The 19,675-nt window shown below is 42.2% G+C and overlaps 1 protein-coding gene across 2 annotated transcripts in view; it reads right to left on the bottom strand.

The window, feature by feature from the left end:
• SLAIN1 (SLAIN motif family member 1) overlaps positions 1-19,675 on the bottom strand; it is a 57,792-nt gene that overhangs the window by 6,732 nt on the left and 31,385 nt on the right. Inside the window, exons 3-6 of one of the 2 annotated variants that reach the window (XM_059684914.1) lie at positions 12,781-12,930; positions 11,670-11,819; positions 8,814-9,155; positions 1,155-1,310 (exon numbers count right to left, since the gene is read on the bottom strand). In XM_059684914.1, the coding sequence (XP_059540897.1) occupies positions 1,155-1,310; positions 8,814-9,155; positions 11,670-11,819; positions 12,781-12,930 (798 nt within the window). The remainder of the gene's footprint in view (positions 1-1,154; positions 1,311-8,813; positions 9,156-11,669; positions 11,820-12,780; positions 12,931-19,675) is intronic. The other variant, XM_059684915.1, reaches the window with a different exon arrangement.

Raw genomic sequence — 19,675 nt, 5'->3', positions numbered from 1 at the left:
CACTCACCTACCTGCCTGCCTCATCGCCCCTAACCACTTGCCTGCCTGCTTGATCACCCCTAACCACTCTGCCTGCCTGATCACCTCTAATCCCTCTGCCTGTCTGCCTGATTGCCCCTAACTGCTTGCCTGCCTGCCCGATCACCCCTAATCACTCACCTGCCTGTCTGATTGCCCCTAACTGTTCGCCTGCCTGCCTGATCACCCCTAATCACCTCTGCCTCAGCCCCACACTTCATCTGGAAGGTCGTCCAGAATGACATCTGGTAGGTCATTCGGCTGTCCGGTCTAATTAGCATATTACGCTTTTATTATTATAGATCTCTTGAAAATATTTTCTTAAAATAGTTTTACTCAAGTATATAGTAGGTGAATTCTATATCCAGGAGTGCTGATGTATGTGTACAGTAGTCAAATTCAATAAAAAATAAGGTCTATGTAAAATTCTGCTATAGTTTTGTTCCCATTGAGTTTTGGGGACACCGTAATCTTTTGTTGGTTGACAAATCATCTCCAGGCCTCCAGGTTTGGACATATCAATACTATGGCTGAGTCTGTTTCCCAGGGTCAGGTTCAGACTTAACCCCAACTACATGTATAGACCACATGAGCAGGAATGGGGGTGTGGGGGCCTGGAACCACGACATGCCCACAAAAAGTAAAAATATGAACACCAGACTGAACACTCATTACTCTGTTTGTTGCTGTGTAAAACACAGAATGACAGACTGCGGTAAGATGAAATGGAGTAGACAAATAATAAAACTTCATTTTGGGGGGAAAAAGCTGTGGGGTAGTAAAAAACAACACAAAAGTAACAGCTAACAGAAGTGGTGTGCTTTCTTCAGAGTAAAGGTATCAAGTAGACAGAAAGAGGCAGATCTATAAAGAAAACAGATTTTGTGTGATAATTAATCACCATTTAGTGCTTCTGCTGGTATCCTTGGATATGAAGGATTACATATAACTTACTATGTAATTGGTAACATAGGCACTGATAAAAATATTACTCAATTTTAATGGTGGGGGGAAAAAGTTACAGGATGAGAAAATTGTTCCTCAGAGGAAAAAGAAGAAATGGAAGAGTAAGACATTTGCTTAATGGTGTTATGATTAACTAAAAATTACAAAAAATTAAGAACTGATATACTTACTACAAGACTGTATTCTTGAAAGCCCATTTCCAGCTCCGTGCAAGCTTGAGTCAAAGCTCTGACTATTTCGCACGGTGACTGGAGAACTCACATTGCTACTAACGCCCATTGTGCTTGGCATCCGAGCTAGATTAGGCATACTTCTTCGGAGCTTGTCTAGAAGAGAAAAAATTTCTACTGAGTTAAAAATCACAAACTTTACACCTACTTTTTCAAAAGTAAGTACACATATAAATCATATTTTGTTCAAAAATAAAATTATCATGTTCATTATGAATTATAAAAAGCTAACGGAATTAACCTTCTGTATAGGAATACACACTCAACGTCTCCAGAAAGGTTGCACCAAATAGATTGCTAAAGGAACATGAGTTCTATAAAAAGTAGGAATTAGTCAAGCCCTGCTGGTCTGGGTCAGTGGGTAGAGCATTGGCCTGCAGACTCAGGGTCCCAGGTTCAATTCCAGTCAAGGGCACGTGCTCGGGTTGCGGACTTGATACCCAGTGAGGAGCATGCAGGAGTCAGCTGGTCAGTGATTCTCTCTCCTCATTGATGTTTCTCTCTCTCTCTCCCTCTCTCTTCCTCTCTGAAATCAATAAAAAAAATAGAAGGGATTAGTCAATTATATATTTGTTCACATACATGAAGTGAATAAAACTGTATCAAAGTGAGGTTAGAAAATAATCTTATAGCCATTTAGCTTTAAAAACATACTAGAAATTGTTACGTTTTAATGAAAACCTAGAAGAGTGAAAACCAGCACTGGATCTTTTGCTAGCATATCAAAATAGAAGAAATTATTAAAATTCAAACTTGAGATGTTTTGAGAAATCCACTAATCACATCAACATGACCATATAACTTCTAAAAAGTTTTAATTATCAAGAGCATGCCACCAAACCTTTGGGGGCTTGAAAAAGAACATGCTTCCATTCTCTTCTCCTTGGCATGTACATCTGCTGCCACTTAGGGGCAGGAGGGAGGCAGACATGGGTCTCAGTGTTGCTGAGAAGCTTCAAAACTGCAACTCCACAAGTTAGTTTTCTCTTTAATAATAACCACCCCCCCCCCCAAACACACACACACACCCACAACACAACCACTAACATATATCAGGTCACTTGAGCTTAGAGAAGAAAGGATATCCTATATAATAAAAATGTAATATTCAAATCGACCAAACGGCGTAATGACCAGTTGGCAAGGGGCGGGGCCAGTGAGCAGGCAGTGCTAGGCCAGCCAAGGCACATGCCAGTGGGCAGAGAGAAGGAATTGCGATGGGTAGGGGGGCAGCGACCAGTAGTGGCAGAGGGGTGACTGGCAGGGGGCTGGCACCATCCCTTGATCGGCCCGTCCGATCACCTCCTGCAGAAGGAGGCCAGGCAGGGTGGCGGCAGTAGCGGGAGTGATGGGGGTAGCACTATCCCCTGATCACCCATCCTGTTGCCTCCCCCAGAGGGAGGCCAGGCGGCAGCAGCACAGTGATGAGGGGCAATGCCATCCCCTGACTGGCTGGCCCAGTTGCCTTCTGCAGAGGGAGGCCAGACTGCGGCTTAGGCCCGCGCCCCATTCGGAGCGGGCCTAAGCCATCAGTAGGATATCGCGAGAACTCCCGGACTGTGAGAGGGTGCAGGCTGGGCTGAGGCGTACCCCCCCCCTCCCCCCGTGCACGAATTTTCATGCGCTGGGCCTTTAGTGTTTAAATACTAAGCCAAAACTCATTTAAGTACAAAACTGGATTCATTTCCTACTGCTTCACACAGGGCCTTTCCACATTACTTGGATCTGTTCATTGTAAGCCCTGTCTGGAAAGTCACCTAATCCAGAAATCTAGAGAATCTCCTAAGATTTGCCTCCCTTCTTTACCCTTGATTCCAAGTCCTCAAAAGTCTGTCTCATAAATATTTAATGAATCTTCATTACTATCACCTGGTTTGGACCTCTTATCACTGTTTTGTTTTTTTAATCCTCACTGTAGGATATGATTTTTGAACATCTTAATGACTAGCATGAAAAAGTGAGTCTCTATCAATACAAGATTAAATTACTTTGGCTAAGCAGCAGAGAGGTACAGGGAAATAATTACATGTTATTATTTAGAAAATGAATTGAGTTTCATGTTTATTAATTTTTCAACTCTTTATTCTAAAAGTTTTCATACATATATACATATATATAGTGTTGTAAAGTTTCAAAAACGTCTGTTATGTTTTTCATCTAGATGTAGTTTTCATTTTGCCACATTTACTAGTAATTCATCTTCATATATTATGTATATTCTTACCATTTGCAACAGCATGGATGGAACTGGAGAGCATTATGCTAAGCTAAATAAGCCAGTCAGAGAAAGATAAATACCACATGATCTCACTCATTTGTAGAACATAATGAACAACATAAATTGATGAACAAAAACAGTTCCAGAGACAGAGAAGCATCGAAGAGACCGTCAAACCTTAGAGTGATGGTAGGGAAGGGTGGTGGTAAGGGGGAGAGATCAACCAAAGGACTTGTATGCATGCATATAAGCATAACCAACGGACACATACACATACACCAGGAGAGTGAGGACATGGGGGGGGGGCATTCAGGGGATAAGGACACATATGTAATACCTTAATAAAGAAAAAAAAGAATCAACCAATGAATATGTAAATAAGAAGAACAAATCAATGCTTCTCTCTCTCTCTCTCTCTCTCTCTCTCTCTCTCTCTCTCTCCCCCCCCCCCCTCTCCCCCACTCATCTTCCCTCCTCAAATCAACTTTTTTAAAGAAGTAAGGATTTATTAAGAAGATGGTGCCATGCCCGGAGTCACATGAGCTACTGTTGACTCCCGATGGCTTCCAGGAAATGGATTATTCAGGGAAAATCATTAGTCATGGTGACTAATGGAGTTTGGGTCGTGGTTCCCACTGATGGGCTGGCACTAGGGTAGGGATAGTTGATCATTGCAACTGGTCCTGATGTCAGCTATGGCACCGCTTTGTCTGGTTTCACAAGGATGCAGTCAGTGGGGTAGTTCGGGAGCTGAAACACAACTAGCTGTTATCTCTAGTTTGACCAGAACTCTGAACCTGTGGTCAACAGACCCAAGACTTTATTTCTAGGACTATTGGATGCTGACCAGAACCTCATGGTCCTGAGGGCTTAATAATTAATTAAGCAAGGGAGAGGGAGGTGGGTGAGTCTGGGCACTAGGTGAGGCCAGTTTGAGTCAAAGGAAAAAAAATCAAAATACAGGGCAGATGAAAGAAAATAAGGTTCCTGTGTGGTTACACTTTAAAACTCAAGGAATCAAAAATAATGTTCTATCTTCACAAGAAACCAGCAATTTATCCTCAAGGACTAAGATGCAGTAGGAAGCTGGATGCACAGACCAAGGCAAGATTTCACATGAGTTTTCTCATAGGAAAGGAGTGGCAAGACTTGCCACTCTGCAATGAAGACTAAAGAATCAGGGGATAAAGAAAAGACTCGGTTACCACCAGTCAATGGGGTCCAGGGAGATCCTTTGGCTAAGAGTGATTATGTCATCATGCTACCAATAACCTTGCTGTGTCCTACAAATCAATAAAAATTCTGCAAGATTTAGTCATGTTTCCTATCTGGTAAATTACTCTAAAAAGGCTTATTTCAATCCTATGATCCCTAGAAATATTCCAATAACTCTTAAGAGCCACCTCTTTTGAACCTAGACCATGTAGGAACTATAGAAGCAATAAATGTAAATAACATATTTCTGGTTTATTTTTTATTATTTTTAATGCATCAATGATTTAACAATTATTTTCTCCTATCTATATTATTTTGGTATTTTAGAAAAATATTTGATGGATTAATTTCAAAGTTACCATTCTCATTTCACAACTGGGTTCCAAAAATATTCCATGGTAACACATGAAGGTTCTGATACTGTGTCCCCTTTTCCTTTGTAGGAAACCAGACCCTTTAGGAACCATGCACCTACCACAGCCGGACGCGGAGCTGAGACACACAGCACAGGTTCAGGGAAACCTAATCCTGCACATAACGGGGTTTAGCGTAAGTCAAAACCACTTTTCCAAGGTGAGACAATGATCCCATTTGACAATACTAATCAAGATACAGAGCCAACATCTGCTAGACAACTAGGATATGACGTTCTCAGACACCTGACAAAAAAATCTTCAGAGAAACAACACAAGGTGCCCTCCCCCTCAATTGTAAAATAAGGCTATGACTTTCTTTAAGCATACGGCATATACTGTCTTTCTGATACTATTAGCTTTTATAATCTACTAGAGGCCCGGGGCACAAAAATTTGTGCACTTGGGGGGAAGGGGGGGTCCCTCAGCCTGGCCGGTGCCCTCTCACAGTCTGGGACCCCTCGGGAGATAACGACCTGCTGGCTTAGGCCTGCTCCGGGATGGCAGAGGGCAGGCCCAATCCCTAGGTGCAGCCCCTGGTCGGGCTCAGAGCAGGGCTGATTGGGGAGGTGGGGCACCACCCCTATCATGCACAGTGCAGGGCGGATTGGGAGGTTGCGATGCCACCCTAGGTCACGCTCAGGGTAGGGCCGATTGGGGGGTTGGGGCATCGCCCCCTGTCACACTCAAGGCAGGGTCGATGGGAGGTTGCTGCGCCACCCCGTCACGCACAGAGCAGAGCCAATTAGGGGGTTGGGGCGCTGCCCCCTGTCACGCACAGAGCAGGGCCCATCAGGGGGGTTGGGGCTCCTTACCCTGTCATGCACAGAGCAGGGTTGATCAGGGGGTTGGGGAGCTCCCCCGTCACTCACAGAGTAGGGCCGAAGGGGAGTTGGGGCACCACCCCCTGTCACACACAGAGCAGGGCGGATCAGAGGGTTGGGGCGCCGCCCTCTATCATCCACAGAGCAGGGCCGATCAGGGGATTGGGGCGCCGCCACTCTCACACTCAGGGCAGGGCCGATGAGGAGGTTATGGCTCTACCCTGTCACACACAGAGCAGGGCCGATCAGGGGGTTGGGGCACTGCACACTGTCACACACAGAGCCGCAGGGCGATCAGGGGGTTTGGGCGCTGCCCCCTGTCACGCTGATCCCGGTGCTGGGAGGCCTCACGGCTCTGCTGATCCCAGTGCTGGGAGGCATATTACCCTTTTACTATATAGGATAGAGGCCTGGTGCATGGGTGGGGCTGGCTGGTTTGCCCTGAAGGGTGTCCTGGATCAGGGTGGGGGTCCCCACTGGGGTCCCTGGCCAGCCTGGGTGAGGGGATGATGGCTGTTTGCAGCTGGTCACACACCCTTCAGGGTGGGGGGTCCCCACTGGGGTGCCTGGCCAGTCTGGGCGAGGGGCTGAGGGCTGTTTTCAGGCTGGCGGGTGACTGAAGCTCCCAACTGCTCCTTTTTTCCTTTTTTTTTTTATTCTGGGCCAGCTTTAGCTCTGGCTCCAGCTCTGAGTCCTCTGCTGCTGCTAAAAGCAGGTATCTGGTTTGTTTGGGTTCTATAATCAAAACAATGTATAACTCTAGCTCTGAGATCCCAGGCTCACTGAAAGCAGGTTTCTGGGGTTTTGTTTAGCTTCTGTATTTGTTACAATGTTTCAAACTGCAGTCTCAGAGGCCGGCAAGGCAGGCGGGGAACGTTGGTTTCCTCCATCACTGAAGCAAGCAAGCCTCATGTTAATTTCAAGCTGCCTGGCTGCCAGCCGCAATCTTGGCTGGCAGTTAATTTGCACATCGCCCTGATTAGCCAATGGGAAGGGTAGCAGTCATACGCTAATTACCATGTTTCTCTTTTATTAGATAGGATGACACTCTTTGGCTGCCACTGTTTTCTTTTAAATCTGAAAGTACAAAACAGTGAAATTATGACTAAAATTTTCAATATTTTCAAATTCTCTCTCAATTAGCATTAATGATATAAGTACACAGAAATAAAGGGTAAAAAGTAAAAACATGGTAACAAATGACCCAAAAATAATTTGTACTAGAGGCCCGGTGCACGAATTCATGCATGGGTGGGGTCCCTCGGCCTGGCCAGCCATTGGGGCCATTGGGGCTGCGAGAGGTTGGCCGGCTAGGGTGGGGCTGCAGGAGGTTGGCTGTGAGTGCGCACTGACCACCAGGGGGCAACTCCTGCATTGAGCATCCGCCCCCTAGTGGTCATTGCACATCACAGTGACCGGTCACTCTGTCGCTTATGCTTTTACATATATAGATTTGGCTTTGCAATATTATAAAATTACCGGCTCGAGCACTTCTGGCTTCAGCTTTGCGAAATGGTGCTTTATAATTAAACTAGAGGCCTGGTGCATGAAATTCTGCACGGGAGTGGGGGTCCCTCAGCCTGGCCTGCACCCTCTCCAATCCGGGACCCCTCGGGGGATGTCCAACTGCCTCTCACAATCTGGGACTGCAGGCTCCTAACCACTCGCCTGCCTGCCTGCCTGATTGCCCCTAAACCCCCTGCCTGCCTGATCACCCCTAACTGCTCCCCTGCTGGCCTGATCGCCCCTAACCACCTCTGCCTCGCCCCACACTCAGGACCTAGGATTCTCTCCTCTGGCCAGTCACCGGCACCAGGGACCCGGGCTTCCCTCCCTCTGACCAACTGCAGACACCCAGGACCCAGGTTGGCTTTGCCTAGGCTGGCCGCAGCCGCAGGCACCCAGGACTGCAGGGCGGGCGGCTTGTCCTTCTCCCAGGCCACAGCCTGGCTGGTCCTCATTCCTTTCTCATGAGCTCATTTGTGCCTGGCTGGTCCCCATTCTTCTCTCATGAGCTCATTTGTGCCTGGCTGGTCCCCATTCCTCTCTCCCCAGTGTTGACTGTCTGAGCCATTACGGTGTGATGGCATGAGGGCATGACAACCAGTTGCATATTGGCTCTTTATTATAGAGGATGCTATACCTGTATAAATATGGTTTGTTTCTCCATAGTACATGGACCTGTGTGTGAGTGATCATTAGTACAAAAAAACATACCAGGCTTGCAACATTACAGTTGTTCTCCCTATAATTTGTTGGAAGTCAAGGAGTGTAACTCCTGAGAGTGGATAAGGAAGACAAATGAAGAGGCAGACAGAAAACCCACAAGAGAATGACACATATTTCAACCCACCACATTAACATTAGGGCTAATCAGCGTCCATTACCATGCCAAAGATTAGCCTCCATTTTCCTCCTGCTACACGGATCCTAATTCCAGATGTCAGGATCAGAGGGAAAGACATAGCCCAACTTCCCCTTAACCTGGATGTGACAAGCAGCATCCTCTCCAAGCATCATCGTGCACTAACCATCCACCACTCTGTGCTAGGAACAGGCAGGAAGAGGCTGGAGGTTATGGGAAAGGTGAGAAAGGGTAACTCTGTGCCTCGGACTCTGTGGAGATCCACTATGAGCTCAACTGGCACAACCCTGCCCATCCCACAGCTGAACTGGCAACAGCAAAAAGATGCTCCCATGTATGGCCCATTCTGTGCCAGTTACCATGCGGTGGTGTTCTTGAAGCCCTAGGTCTATAAATCTGCAACATGTAATCAGAAGCCCGTCAATTATAGATTTGAATTTAGACCAAACTGATAAGGTCTTGATAATGTACTTAATAAATCCGGGAAATGTTTACCTATTATTTACATTGACTTTAAAACCATTTCTTGAACCCACCACATACCAAAAGGGCATCATAACTTACCTCCATTGGCCCTATTTGGTTGCTGATCTGGAGTTTGGGCTTGAGGTGAATAACACTGTTGCTGCTGGTAACTATTTGAAGGGAAATACTGGGAACTGGGGTTCCTCCTACATTCCCGAATGCTGGAGAAAGTCTGTGAATGGGGGATTCCTCTTTGGAAGGGTGAACATCTTGGAAGACGGGGCTGAGGTGGTGGCAAATGGTCAAATTCTTCCTCATCCTCTAAACTGAATCTATCATATTCTTGATCACTACATGTCCCTTTCTTTCCTGAACTCAATGACACACTGGAACTGTGTCTTGACACGGATGCTGACGTGGAAGCATAATCTTGCCTGAGACCTAAAAAATAATAAGAAATAGTATTATCATTAACACATTTCAATCTAGCAAAAATTAAGTTCAAATATTAGAGGAAATTTTGTGCCAAATGATTCAGAGACCCATTATCGTGTTCTTAGTTTATTAAAATATTAGACTATTCTGTTTTGCAAAAAGATTGCCACAATTGCAGTGAAAATTAAATATAGTACCTACTGCTATAATTTATCAATCAATGTCTGTCAATTTCCCCAAATGATCCCTGCTGAGCTCCAGAGATACGTACTTAGGAAGGCTGCTTAGGAAATAGTATTCATCATCATTATAAATTGTTTGCTATGAGTTAGGCCATTAATCAAATCTCTGCCCAAGCAGGAACTCCTCCTGCTCCCCACTCCAATTCTCAAACCAGCGCAAAGTTCAAAATCTGTGGTACAAGTAGGTATTTTCTAACAAGGCCGCCTCTTTCATTCTTTTTATTCTTTTCCAAAGCATAGTGACATTTCAATATCGCAATGGTTTGGGGTCATCCTAAATGATAACTACCTAAAAATAGTAAACTTTAAGTTTCTAGTTATTCATCTCATTGCCAAGACCACAATTTTTTTAAAAGCAGTCTATCCTTAACTACTTAACATCTGAAAACTGACATCTAATCTTTTAGCCATATAGATGTAGAGTTAGTGTTAGTTTACTGTTACTGAAAAATGACCAAAAATAATCACTTTTCCGTCAACATGTATCTTATTAAATTCTGCATGAGCATTACCATGTTTCTTATAGTAGCCTTGACTAATTCTGAAACCAGGAAATAGTTACACTTAAATGATAGTTGGCTGTTTCTACTTATGTTGACCTGAAAAGATAACTGCAAAACAAAACAAGCCTAGCCAGGTTCTGTGATCTACACTGTATTGTGCCTTTTTCTGCCATAAATGTCCTTGAAGTGTTCACTCCCAGATTATTTACTGTAACTTTATTGCAGAACCAGGGATAAACTGTACCATTGCCAATGATCTTCTCTTCCATAATTATTCTGAAAAGTATACCAATGCATTTAACTGATTTTCTTTTTTTATTGATAACTATAGACTCACATGAAGTTCTAAAGAAGTAAGACAGGATTCTCTTGTGCACTTTGCCCAGTTCTCCCAATGATAACATTTTGCAAAATTATAGAATAACATGATGACCAGAACACTGGCAGTGACACAAAGCCATCTTAGGTGTCTCCGGGTCTACTCATGCATGCTTGTATGTGTTAGTATTAAGTTTTCTACTATTTTACTACCTGTAGGATCAAGTGCCTACCACCAGTGTCAAAATACTGAACAAACAGTTCCAAAAACCCCCAGAAATCCCTTGTGTTGCCCTTTTATAACCACATCCACCTTCCTCCTGAGATCCTACACCGTACCCCTAACCCTAGTGACGACTAAACTGCCCACTTTTAAGATTTTGTCATCCCAAAATGTTATATAAATGGAACTATCCTATCTAATAAAGAGGGAATATGCTAATTGACTCTCATGCCATTGCAAAGAAGGCGGCATCCACAGCCAATAAGGAGGGAATATGCTAATTAACTGTCCCGCCCTCAAAGATGGTAGCACCCACAGCCAGTAAGGAGGAAGTATGCTGACTGCCACGCCCTCAAAGATGGCGGCACCCAGTCCCCTCAGCCCCGCTGGGGTGCCTGCCTCCAGAGTCCCCCAGTCCCCTCAACACCCCAGCCGCCCAGGGCCACCCCAGGCTCAGGGAACCAGGGCCGGCTGAGGCTTACGCTGATGGCAGTGGCAGCAGCAGAGATGTGATGGGGCATCGCCTTCCCCTGATTGCTGGGTCGCCTCTCGCCCCTGAGAGCTCCCAGACTCTGAGAGGGGGCAGGCCGGGCTGAGGAATCCCCCTCCTCCAGTGCATGAGTTTTCATGCACCGGGCCTCTAGTATAGCATACAACCTCTTGGGATGATCTTTCTTCACTGAGTGTAATTCCCTGTAGACTAATCCATGAGAGTGCATGAATCTATGGTTCATTCCTTTTTATTGGTGAATATTGCTCCAGGACATGCAGGTACCACTGTCTGATTAACACTTCCCCTACTGAGACATCTCAGTTCATTCCAGGTTTTGGCATTTACAAACAGCTGCTGAGAATGTTCAGTACAGGTTTTTGTGTGAACACAAATTCCCACTGCTCTGTGATAAATGCCCTGAGTGAAACATGCTGGGCCTTGTGGAAATCATGGGTTTGGTTTTAAAGAAACTGTCAAACTGTTTCCACAGTGGCCATCCCAGCAATGGTCTTTGTGTCAGTGCATTTTGATCGGAACATGTCCTAACACCTTACGATGCTCATGAGAATGTGAGAAGCATTAACTGCTCCATCTACAAAGCAGGACAGAGTATGAGAGAAAGGACTGAAGTGTGTGCCCATTACTGGGAAGAAATACCTGAGAACTCCCCATGCCCTCCCAGTTCTAGTAGAAGCCTCCAGTTTAAAATGTGTTCTGGTCTAAAAAAACACACAGACGTACTTTCTTCTTGCAGACGAGCCATGATCTGCACGTCAGTGAGGTCCTGTAGCTTGTACCCCATGGAGATGGAGTCGTCCTCCAGTTCTGAAGTGCTCAGCTCACTGTCTATAGACGACTGGGGACTGAGAGGGGAGCCCCTGGAGGTGTAACCTAAAAACAAAGGATGTAGGTTTATTGTTTAGACTAAAGAACTGATATCTATTTCTGCTTTATAATTCATGTTATCAACAATCGCCAGTTTCTGCCCTGTTTTCATGTCACCAAAAAGCAACCAATACAAACTGTAAAGAAGAGAGATCTCCTGTTGTTGTTTTACCATAATAACAAAAGAAATCATTGATGCCATTAGATAAGCAGATATCTAAATGCATTGTATAAGTACATGTCCATGTTCACTTTAATTAATAATCAGATATGCTTCTCTCAGTAGTAATTATTATATAGTTTAAAATTAAAATTTAATCCGGTCCATTTTTTAAACAGTTACAAACAATATGTTACAAATAAGTAAGAAAATCACATATAAAAAGCACACATACATACACAGAAACATTTACAAAACCTGCGAAATTGTGTGTAGAGCAGTCAGGAGACTGGTAGGCACTCATGAGAGTGAAAAAGCAACGGCTCGAGATAAGAGAACAAGGAAGATAGGACCCAAGGGGAGAAAGCTGCAGGAATGGAATCTTCATCTCATAAAGAGCAACTATGTCTATTTTCCATGTAGGCCTGGCTGCATAAAAAGCTACAATAAAAAGCTAAAATAATTTAAAAGAACAAGATATAAATCCTTGTATTTTTGAATCTTAATAAAAAGTACTGAATTGTTTGACATTTCATTTTAAAAGCACACTGGGCACTTGGAAACACATTAACTATATACACATACTGTTGACAACAAGGGCAGACCGCCGACCACACACAACTGAGAGCAGACTAATGGTATTAAAGTACAAATTAACATTAGCCTTTTTCATATCCAAGGTAAGTGTGCAAAAAAACTCTCCATGTGATAAGATTAATCTCAAGCTTTTCAAGATGGATATTTAAGCTGTGTTTAGTAACTAAATGACAAGAAAGCAAGCAGCTAGTTGAGAAGTTGAAACATTACCTGTTCTTTCAGGTGTTAGTATTGCTTTATTTGAGGTTTTAGAGAAGCTGGGAGTATTAATGCCATTGCTATAAGGGCTGAGTCTTGCAACAGGACTATAAGGAAAAGCCAGGGAGACATTTGAAGAGAAGAGACTCCGCCATCGGCTGGCTGTCACAGAAGCAGAAATAAAGAGCAGCAGTTAGCAACATGGAAGCAGAATGTGACTTGTCAGAGGAAGGAAAAGAAGTGGTTAAAAAAAAAAATGAAAAGACAAAAAAGCAACTTTTCATCAGAATAAGTTAACTGACTTCTATTTACCTAAGGGGAAAGTATGTTTTTAAAAAAGGCAATTTGTGAATGAAGGTCATATTTATACCCCCTTTAAGAAGCAGTAAATCAGTCTCACCTTGATTAAAGCCAACATGCCCGTATATCAAGGAAAATTTGTTTTGAAAAACTCAAAAAAACTTACCATCTTCACAAACTGTGGAAATGTTCTTAATATTAGCCATACACAGTCTTATGTTCTTTCTAAGGTTAATTTTTCAACCCATTTAATATCAGAAAATGTTGATAACATTTTTTATAAAAACTTAGTAAATTATGGAAGAAACTTGAAGGGACTCTTGTGTTTCTGAATGGCCTTGAGTCCAAACAAGACTTATGCCAAAGTGATACAAAAATCACAGGAGGGTATAGATAGCAAAATGTAATGGCTGCTAGTTTTGATGGCAAGTATAGAGACTAATTGGGGATCTATTGGATTTTTCCTTTTTATAAAAATATTTCCCAAATTTCCATATTGAACATATACTATTCCTATAACATCTAAAGGTAGAATTATACATATTATTACTTTAATACTATAAAATAAGGAACAAAAAAGAATTTTACCCGCAATGGTTAGATAACCTAATGTTTACATTATCTCCCCTGGCTAACTAGTGTGTTTCCCTCCTCCAAAATTACCAAGCCCTTGTTACTTTCTAAGTGCTTGGGATCATGAAAAAGACCCCAAACTGTAAAAACCTGAATAAGTCACATGAAACATCACTTCTTCTCCCTTCAAGGAATACAAATTACTGCACTAGTCAAAATCCACTTTCCTAAAAAGTAACCATTTAGGCATGTACACAAGCAAGATAAGAAAAATAAATAAAAAATACAAATTTGGTTAAACTTCACCTTTAGGCAATAAATAGGTTTATATTTTTCTGGAAATTTGACAAAACTTGAAAAACATACAAAAAGGACTGTTTTGAAATGTGTTCCCCAAATCACTTTTAATAAGCAAGGCTAATGAGCAAACAGTTGGCAAGTATTTAAAAATGGGCATCGGGGTGGAAAGATAGAAACCATGGGAAGTAGTTTGTCAAGCAAATAATCAGCTCCAAAATTTGGATTTGTAAGACCCTGGCAAAATATCACCTAGGTTATTTTTAAAAAAGCAAAATGTTTCCTTTTATTTCAGCATTGTAGTAAGCACTGTTGAGATTTAAATACCATCCCTTTACAACTACATAAAAAATATCTTTTCCTCACGTAGGTGAAAAAACTAGGCAAGAAAGTGTCTACATTCACTGTGATTATGCTTTCAGAATTTGTAAGTTTCATGGTGGGGGCGGGGGGGCGACACTACCTGAAGCCCAGTTCCTAATTGACACCAATCATGTCACGTATCCAATATGTAATTAACTGTGGTTAAGCAGCTCTTCTTAAGCTGAGCCAGAGCAGAGATGTGTGGAGTGGACCACTCCCAGCTCCTTACCTTCTGGGTATGTAAACTTGATCCCAAAACACACTGAAAAATAGGGGTTAATATGCAACACACCCTTGGTAGCTGTTCTTACAGCTTCAATCTCCATTACTCGAAGTTTCTCATTAAAAATTCTATGTTAACAGGAATCAATAGTTCTTTGTGACTGCTAACTTGCTGAACAGATAATGTTATTTTATACCAGTCTGATCACTCGCCAGGCAAATTACAGTGACTGCGTGTTGTCACCCACAGATGCAGACAAATTCACACCCCAAGTAAACAGCATTCATCGCTCTGCACAGTAACCACTGTGACCAGCCTCCCAGCACAATGGCGCAGTGATTGTGACTATGACAGCAAGAGCCCAACCAAGCACACAATTAGCATCTATTGCAAGAGAGAATGCTGTGCATTGTCCCTTGGCATGGAGGCTTTTAAGAGGAGGGAGGAGCATTATTGTGGAGGCAAGCTAAGAGAGCAACCACGCTATATTAGTGCCAAGGTTGTGGTGGAGGAAAGGAGAAGGAAGTGGAAACCCACACATCCTACTTATTCTTCTCTGTGTAGCAGAAGAATTGTAACAGGAAGCATTTTTATAGAAAATAAAACAAAAAGAACTTTTCACAGGGCAGTTTTGTTTTTCAATAAATTAATTTAATGGGATATATATATATATATATATATATATATATATATATATATATGCGCGTTAAACTTTTTGAGAGGTCCAACGATGACCAAAATTATCCTAAGAAAGACTGAAGGAGAAAAGGGTGATACACTTCTGAACAGCAGTATTTTCCTAGACTCCTACTCCGAAGTCCTAGCTATGAGTAAAGGGCTTCTCTTACTTGGCGGGGGCATGACTATGTATTTTTCATTTAATTGCAACCCCTGGAATAGCAGGGAGGTGGGCCCAAGCATAAGGCTATACATTTCATATCACACTTGGCAAGGTTTTCTTTCCCAAATGCCTTAAGTTAAACTGCCTCTCAGAACACTGCTTTCGCTACGTTGCACTGCAACTTCCCGAAGACTCTCACCACCTCTGACCTCTCACCAGTTACTGCAACCTGTTCCTCAATGAACTCTCAGCTGCAGCACTGCCTTCCCCAAGACTGTCTGAACATCACTACCAGAGCTATGCTAGTCGTATATTATTTTGTTTTTTTTAATTCTTAATCTTTATTGCTGATGTATTACAGATGTCCCTCTTTCCCTCTCCCATTGCCCATCCACCTGGCTCCTGTCCCACCCCAGGCCTTCACCACACTATTGTCTGTGGCCATGGACTATGCAGATAAGTTCTTTGGTTATCTCTTCCGGCCCTCCCTCCTCCTTTCCCTCTGAGATTTGTCAGTCTCATTCATGTTTTCATGTCTCTGGGTTTATTTTGTTCATTTTATTTTGTTCATTAGATCCCACACATAAGTGAGGTCATGCGATACTTGTCTTTCCCTGCCTGGCTTATTTCACTTAGCATAATACTCTCCAGGTTCCTCCATGCTGCCTCAAAGGGTAAGAGATCCTTCTTTTGTACAGCTGCATAGTATTCCATTGTGTAAATGTACATATCCATTTTATCCACTCACCCACTGATGGGCACTTGGACTGTTTCCAGATCTTCGCTATTGTAAATAACACTGCTATGAACATAGGGGTGCATATATTCTTTCTTACTGGTGTTTCAGATTCTATTCTTTTAACTCCTACTTCTTCCCATTAAGTACTACAGTGGCTTTTCATCAAATACAAGCTTTTCAAGGTACTCACTGGCACTCTTATCTATTGCCATGTATTCCATGTCCACCTTTAGAGTGTTTTCTGAAACATACTCATATATGCATAACCCATCGACACAGAGAACAGGGTAGTGAAGGCCTGGGTGGGAAGGGGGGGCGGCTAGAAAAGGTCAATGGCGGGAAAAGGGGACATATGTAATACTTTCAACAATAAATATTTAAAATGAAAAGTTCAAAAGATGTAAAAATAATAATTATATACTAGTAGTTTAAGCTTTCTCACTTTGTCTCCCTTGCCTAATGAGCATTTCCTATTAAGATAAATGTTGTAAATTACTAAGTTGTTCAATTGTTAAGATTTTGAACACATTCAACATTTATTGATTGTATACTGTGTGCCAGACATTGTGTCCATTAGGTACCGAACTAGCTGTTTCTACTATGAGAAGAAAAATGAAAACAACTGACTCCAGAACATGTTAGAATGTTGCTTTATTTTTTAACTCTTTTAGGTTGATATAATACTGACCTTTTGATAAGATTTTCATTCAATCAGTTATTTTTCCTTGTATTTGTATGATCTACTGCTTTCTTAAGTTTGATTTTGAGTACCTGCAGGAACTACACAGCAAAAACTTGAATATTTATTATATTTACTACAAGTCTAGGCAAAGATGATCAAGACATGATAGGAATGTCATTGCTTAAAACGTTGTGGGGGGGGGGGGGCGGGGGGGGGCAAAAGAATAATTTTCAGTGTGGAGAATTAAAGAAATTTAGATTCTTTCTTAAACATATCATGTCACCTGGCCTTTGTGATTTTTTATCACTTGATAGTATCACTGGAGCATTTATCAAGTCCATTTTGGAAGGTACTACTTTGCTTAATGATGTACAAAAATAACTACATAGATATGTTATTTTTCAGGCCAGGCAACTTTGAAGATGTATAGACAATAAATTAATAGACATTTAGACACTCTCAGCAAATGTTTTCTGTAAAGGGGCAGCTAGTAAATATTTCGGGTTTGCTGGCCATATGGTCTCTGGTGCAACTACTCAACTCTGCCATCACAGCATCACAGCAACCTCAGACAATCCAGAAATGAAGGAACATGTAAAACCTTAAAACCTTAAAACCAGTAAAACCTTAGTTATATAGAATGAGAGTTGAATTTCATAAAAAGTATGGGCCATGAAATATTCTTTTGTTTTCAACCACTTAATAATGTGAAAGGGCCATACAAGAATAGGCATAAGGCCAGATATAGCTGTAGTTTTCCAACCCCTGGACTAACATACAGGCCAATTTTATGGCATTCACTCTGAAACATGCACAGGATTAGCATTTTAGTGCAAGGGTATATGTCAGGTGTCGAGACATTACAATGGTGGCCGATAGCATACTTCTTTACTGCAATTTTTCATAACAGTCTTGTAATAAAAGACCAAGAAGAGACACTAGACTGAGAATGCAGATAACAAGAGCTCCACTCTGAAAGTTGGAGCTTGACAAGGTAGCATCTTAGTGTTGAAGTGTTCTCATTTGAAAAAAGGTGTTTGTCAGAGGGTAATAAGCAAGCCTGTGGTAAATATTCAGACAAGTTTGCAGCATGCATTCTTAAACTATAAAGCAGTATTAAAAACTACTTAAAAGTTACAGCGAGTTGTAGCAAAAATCCTATATAATAAAACCCTAATATGAAAATCAACTGGTCACTATGATACACACTGACCACCAGGGGACAGACGCTCAACATAGGAGCTGCCCCTGGTGGTCAGTGCACTCCCACAGGGGGAGCGCTGCTCAGCCAGAAGCTGGGCTCACAGCGGGCGAGCACAGCAGCAGTGGCAGCAGGAGCCTCTCCCACTTCCACGACAGTGCTAAGGACCCCTCGGGGGTTCCGGACTGCAAGAGGTTGTGCATTGGGCCTCTAGTTTTCTATAAATACTGAGGGAAAATGTTCTAGAAGCTAGGTGGGAAAAAAGAGTGCAGACATTTTCCACACTTTCACTTCTCCTAATTCTTAGGTAGCTTAACCTGTCCTCTCAAAATAAAATGGGCATGCTTTTTCTATTATATCTTTTTTCCAATTACAGTTGATCTGCAATACTAGTTTCAGGTGTAATCATAGTGGTTAGACGTTTATATAATTTACAAAGTGAGTCTCCCAATAAGTCTACTATGCACCTGGCACCATACATATTTATTACAATATTATTGACTATATTCCCTATGCTTTTTTTTTTACATACCCAGGACTATTTTTATAATTGGCAATTTGTACTTCTTAATCCCTTCACCCAGCCTCTCAACCCCCTCCCATCTGGCAACCATCAGTTTGTTCTCTGTATCTGAGTCTGTTTTGTTTATTTTATTCTTTAGATTATACATGTAAGTGAAATCATATGGTTTTGCCTCTGACTTATTTCAGTTAGCATGATGCCCTCTAGGTCCATCCATGTGGTCACAAATGTTACGATTTCATTCTTTTTCATGGCTGGGTAATATTCCATTGTACATATGTACCACATGTCTATTGATGGGCACTTAGGTTGCTTCCACATCTTGCCTATTGTAAATAATGTTGCAATGAACATGGGGTACGTATATCTTATCTAGACTTAGTCTTTCCTCAGATGTTACCAACTCAGTGGCAAAGTAAGGAACCTTGATTTTTAACAATTAATCAAATTAGGTCAACTGTTCTCACTTATTTATCCAAAGATTATCTCAGAGGAAACAAATGTCCCAAATGCCACATTTTTCAGAAATATGGTTTCTTCAAAACCACAGACCCAGTTCAAATCTTTGCCTCTTTACCAGAGTCCCGGAAAGTAAGGGAAAAGGAAGCAAGGAGAAAGTAACAAACCTTCAATTCTTCTGCTTTTATTTTCTCTTTATACAACAGGTAGGCAGCCCTCAATTCTAATTCAAACAATTAGAGGAATTTAACTACATGGCCCAGCGTGCTCTGAGATCAGTGAAGGATGGGAGACATCAACTCTTTCAATACTTTTTCTTCTCCCTTATACAGGCAGGACGTTTCATGCAGACACAGTATTTTAACCTAAACCACAAACCAGCAGGGCAGGAAGACTTTAATTTTCACAACTAGCCTTTCTAGTATAAACTTCCTAGGTGGTCATATTACATCTTTACATACCTAGATCCTACAGAAATGCCTGGCCCATAGATGCACTCAGATGTTTAGGCTAAGCTTCAACAAAGGCAAAGATAGTATTTTACTGGTTCACTTCTATAAACTCTGCAGACTGAGGTACAAGTTCTCTGGAGGGGCTATATGTTTACTTTAAGCAAGCATGACTGACTTGGCTGCAAAATGAGCAAGCCCCCTGTCACAGTAACATATGGCTTGCAGCTTATCTGATCCACTATTTTTATGGGGTA

Source organism: Myotis daubentonii, chromosome 2 (genome assembly GCF_963259705.1).
Source record: "Myotis daubentonii chromosome 2, mMyoDau2.1, whole genome shotgun sequence".
NCBI lineage: Eukaryota > Metazoa > Chordata > Mammalia > Chiroptera > Vespertilionidae > Myotis > Myotis daubentonii.
This window is presented reverse-complemented; position numbering and strand designations above follow the sequence as displayed.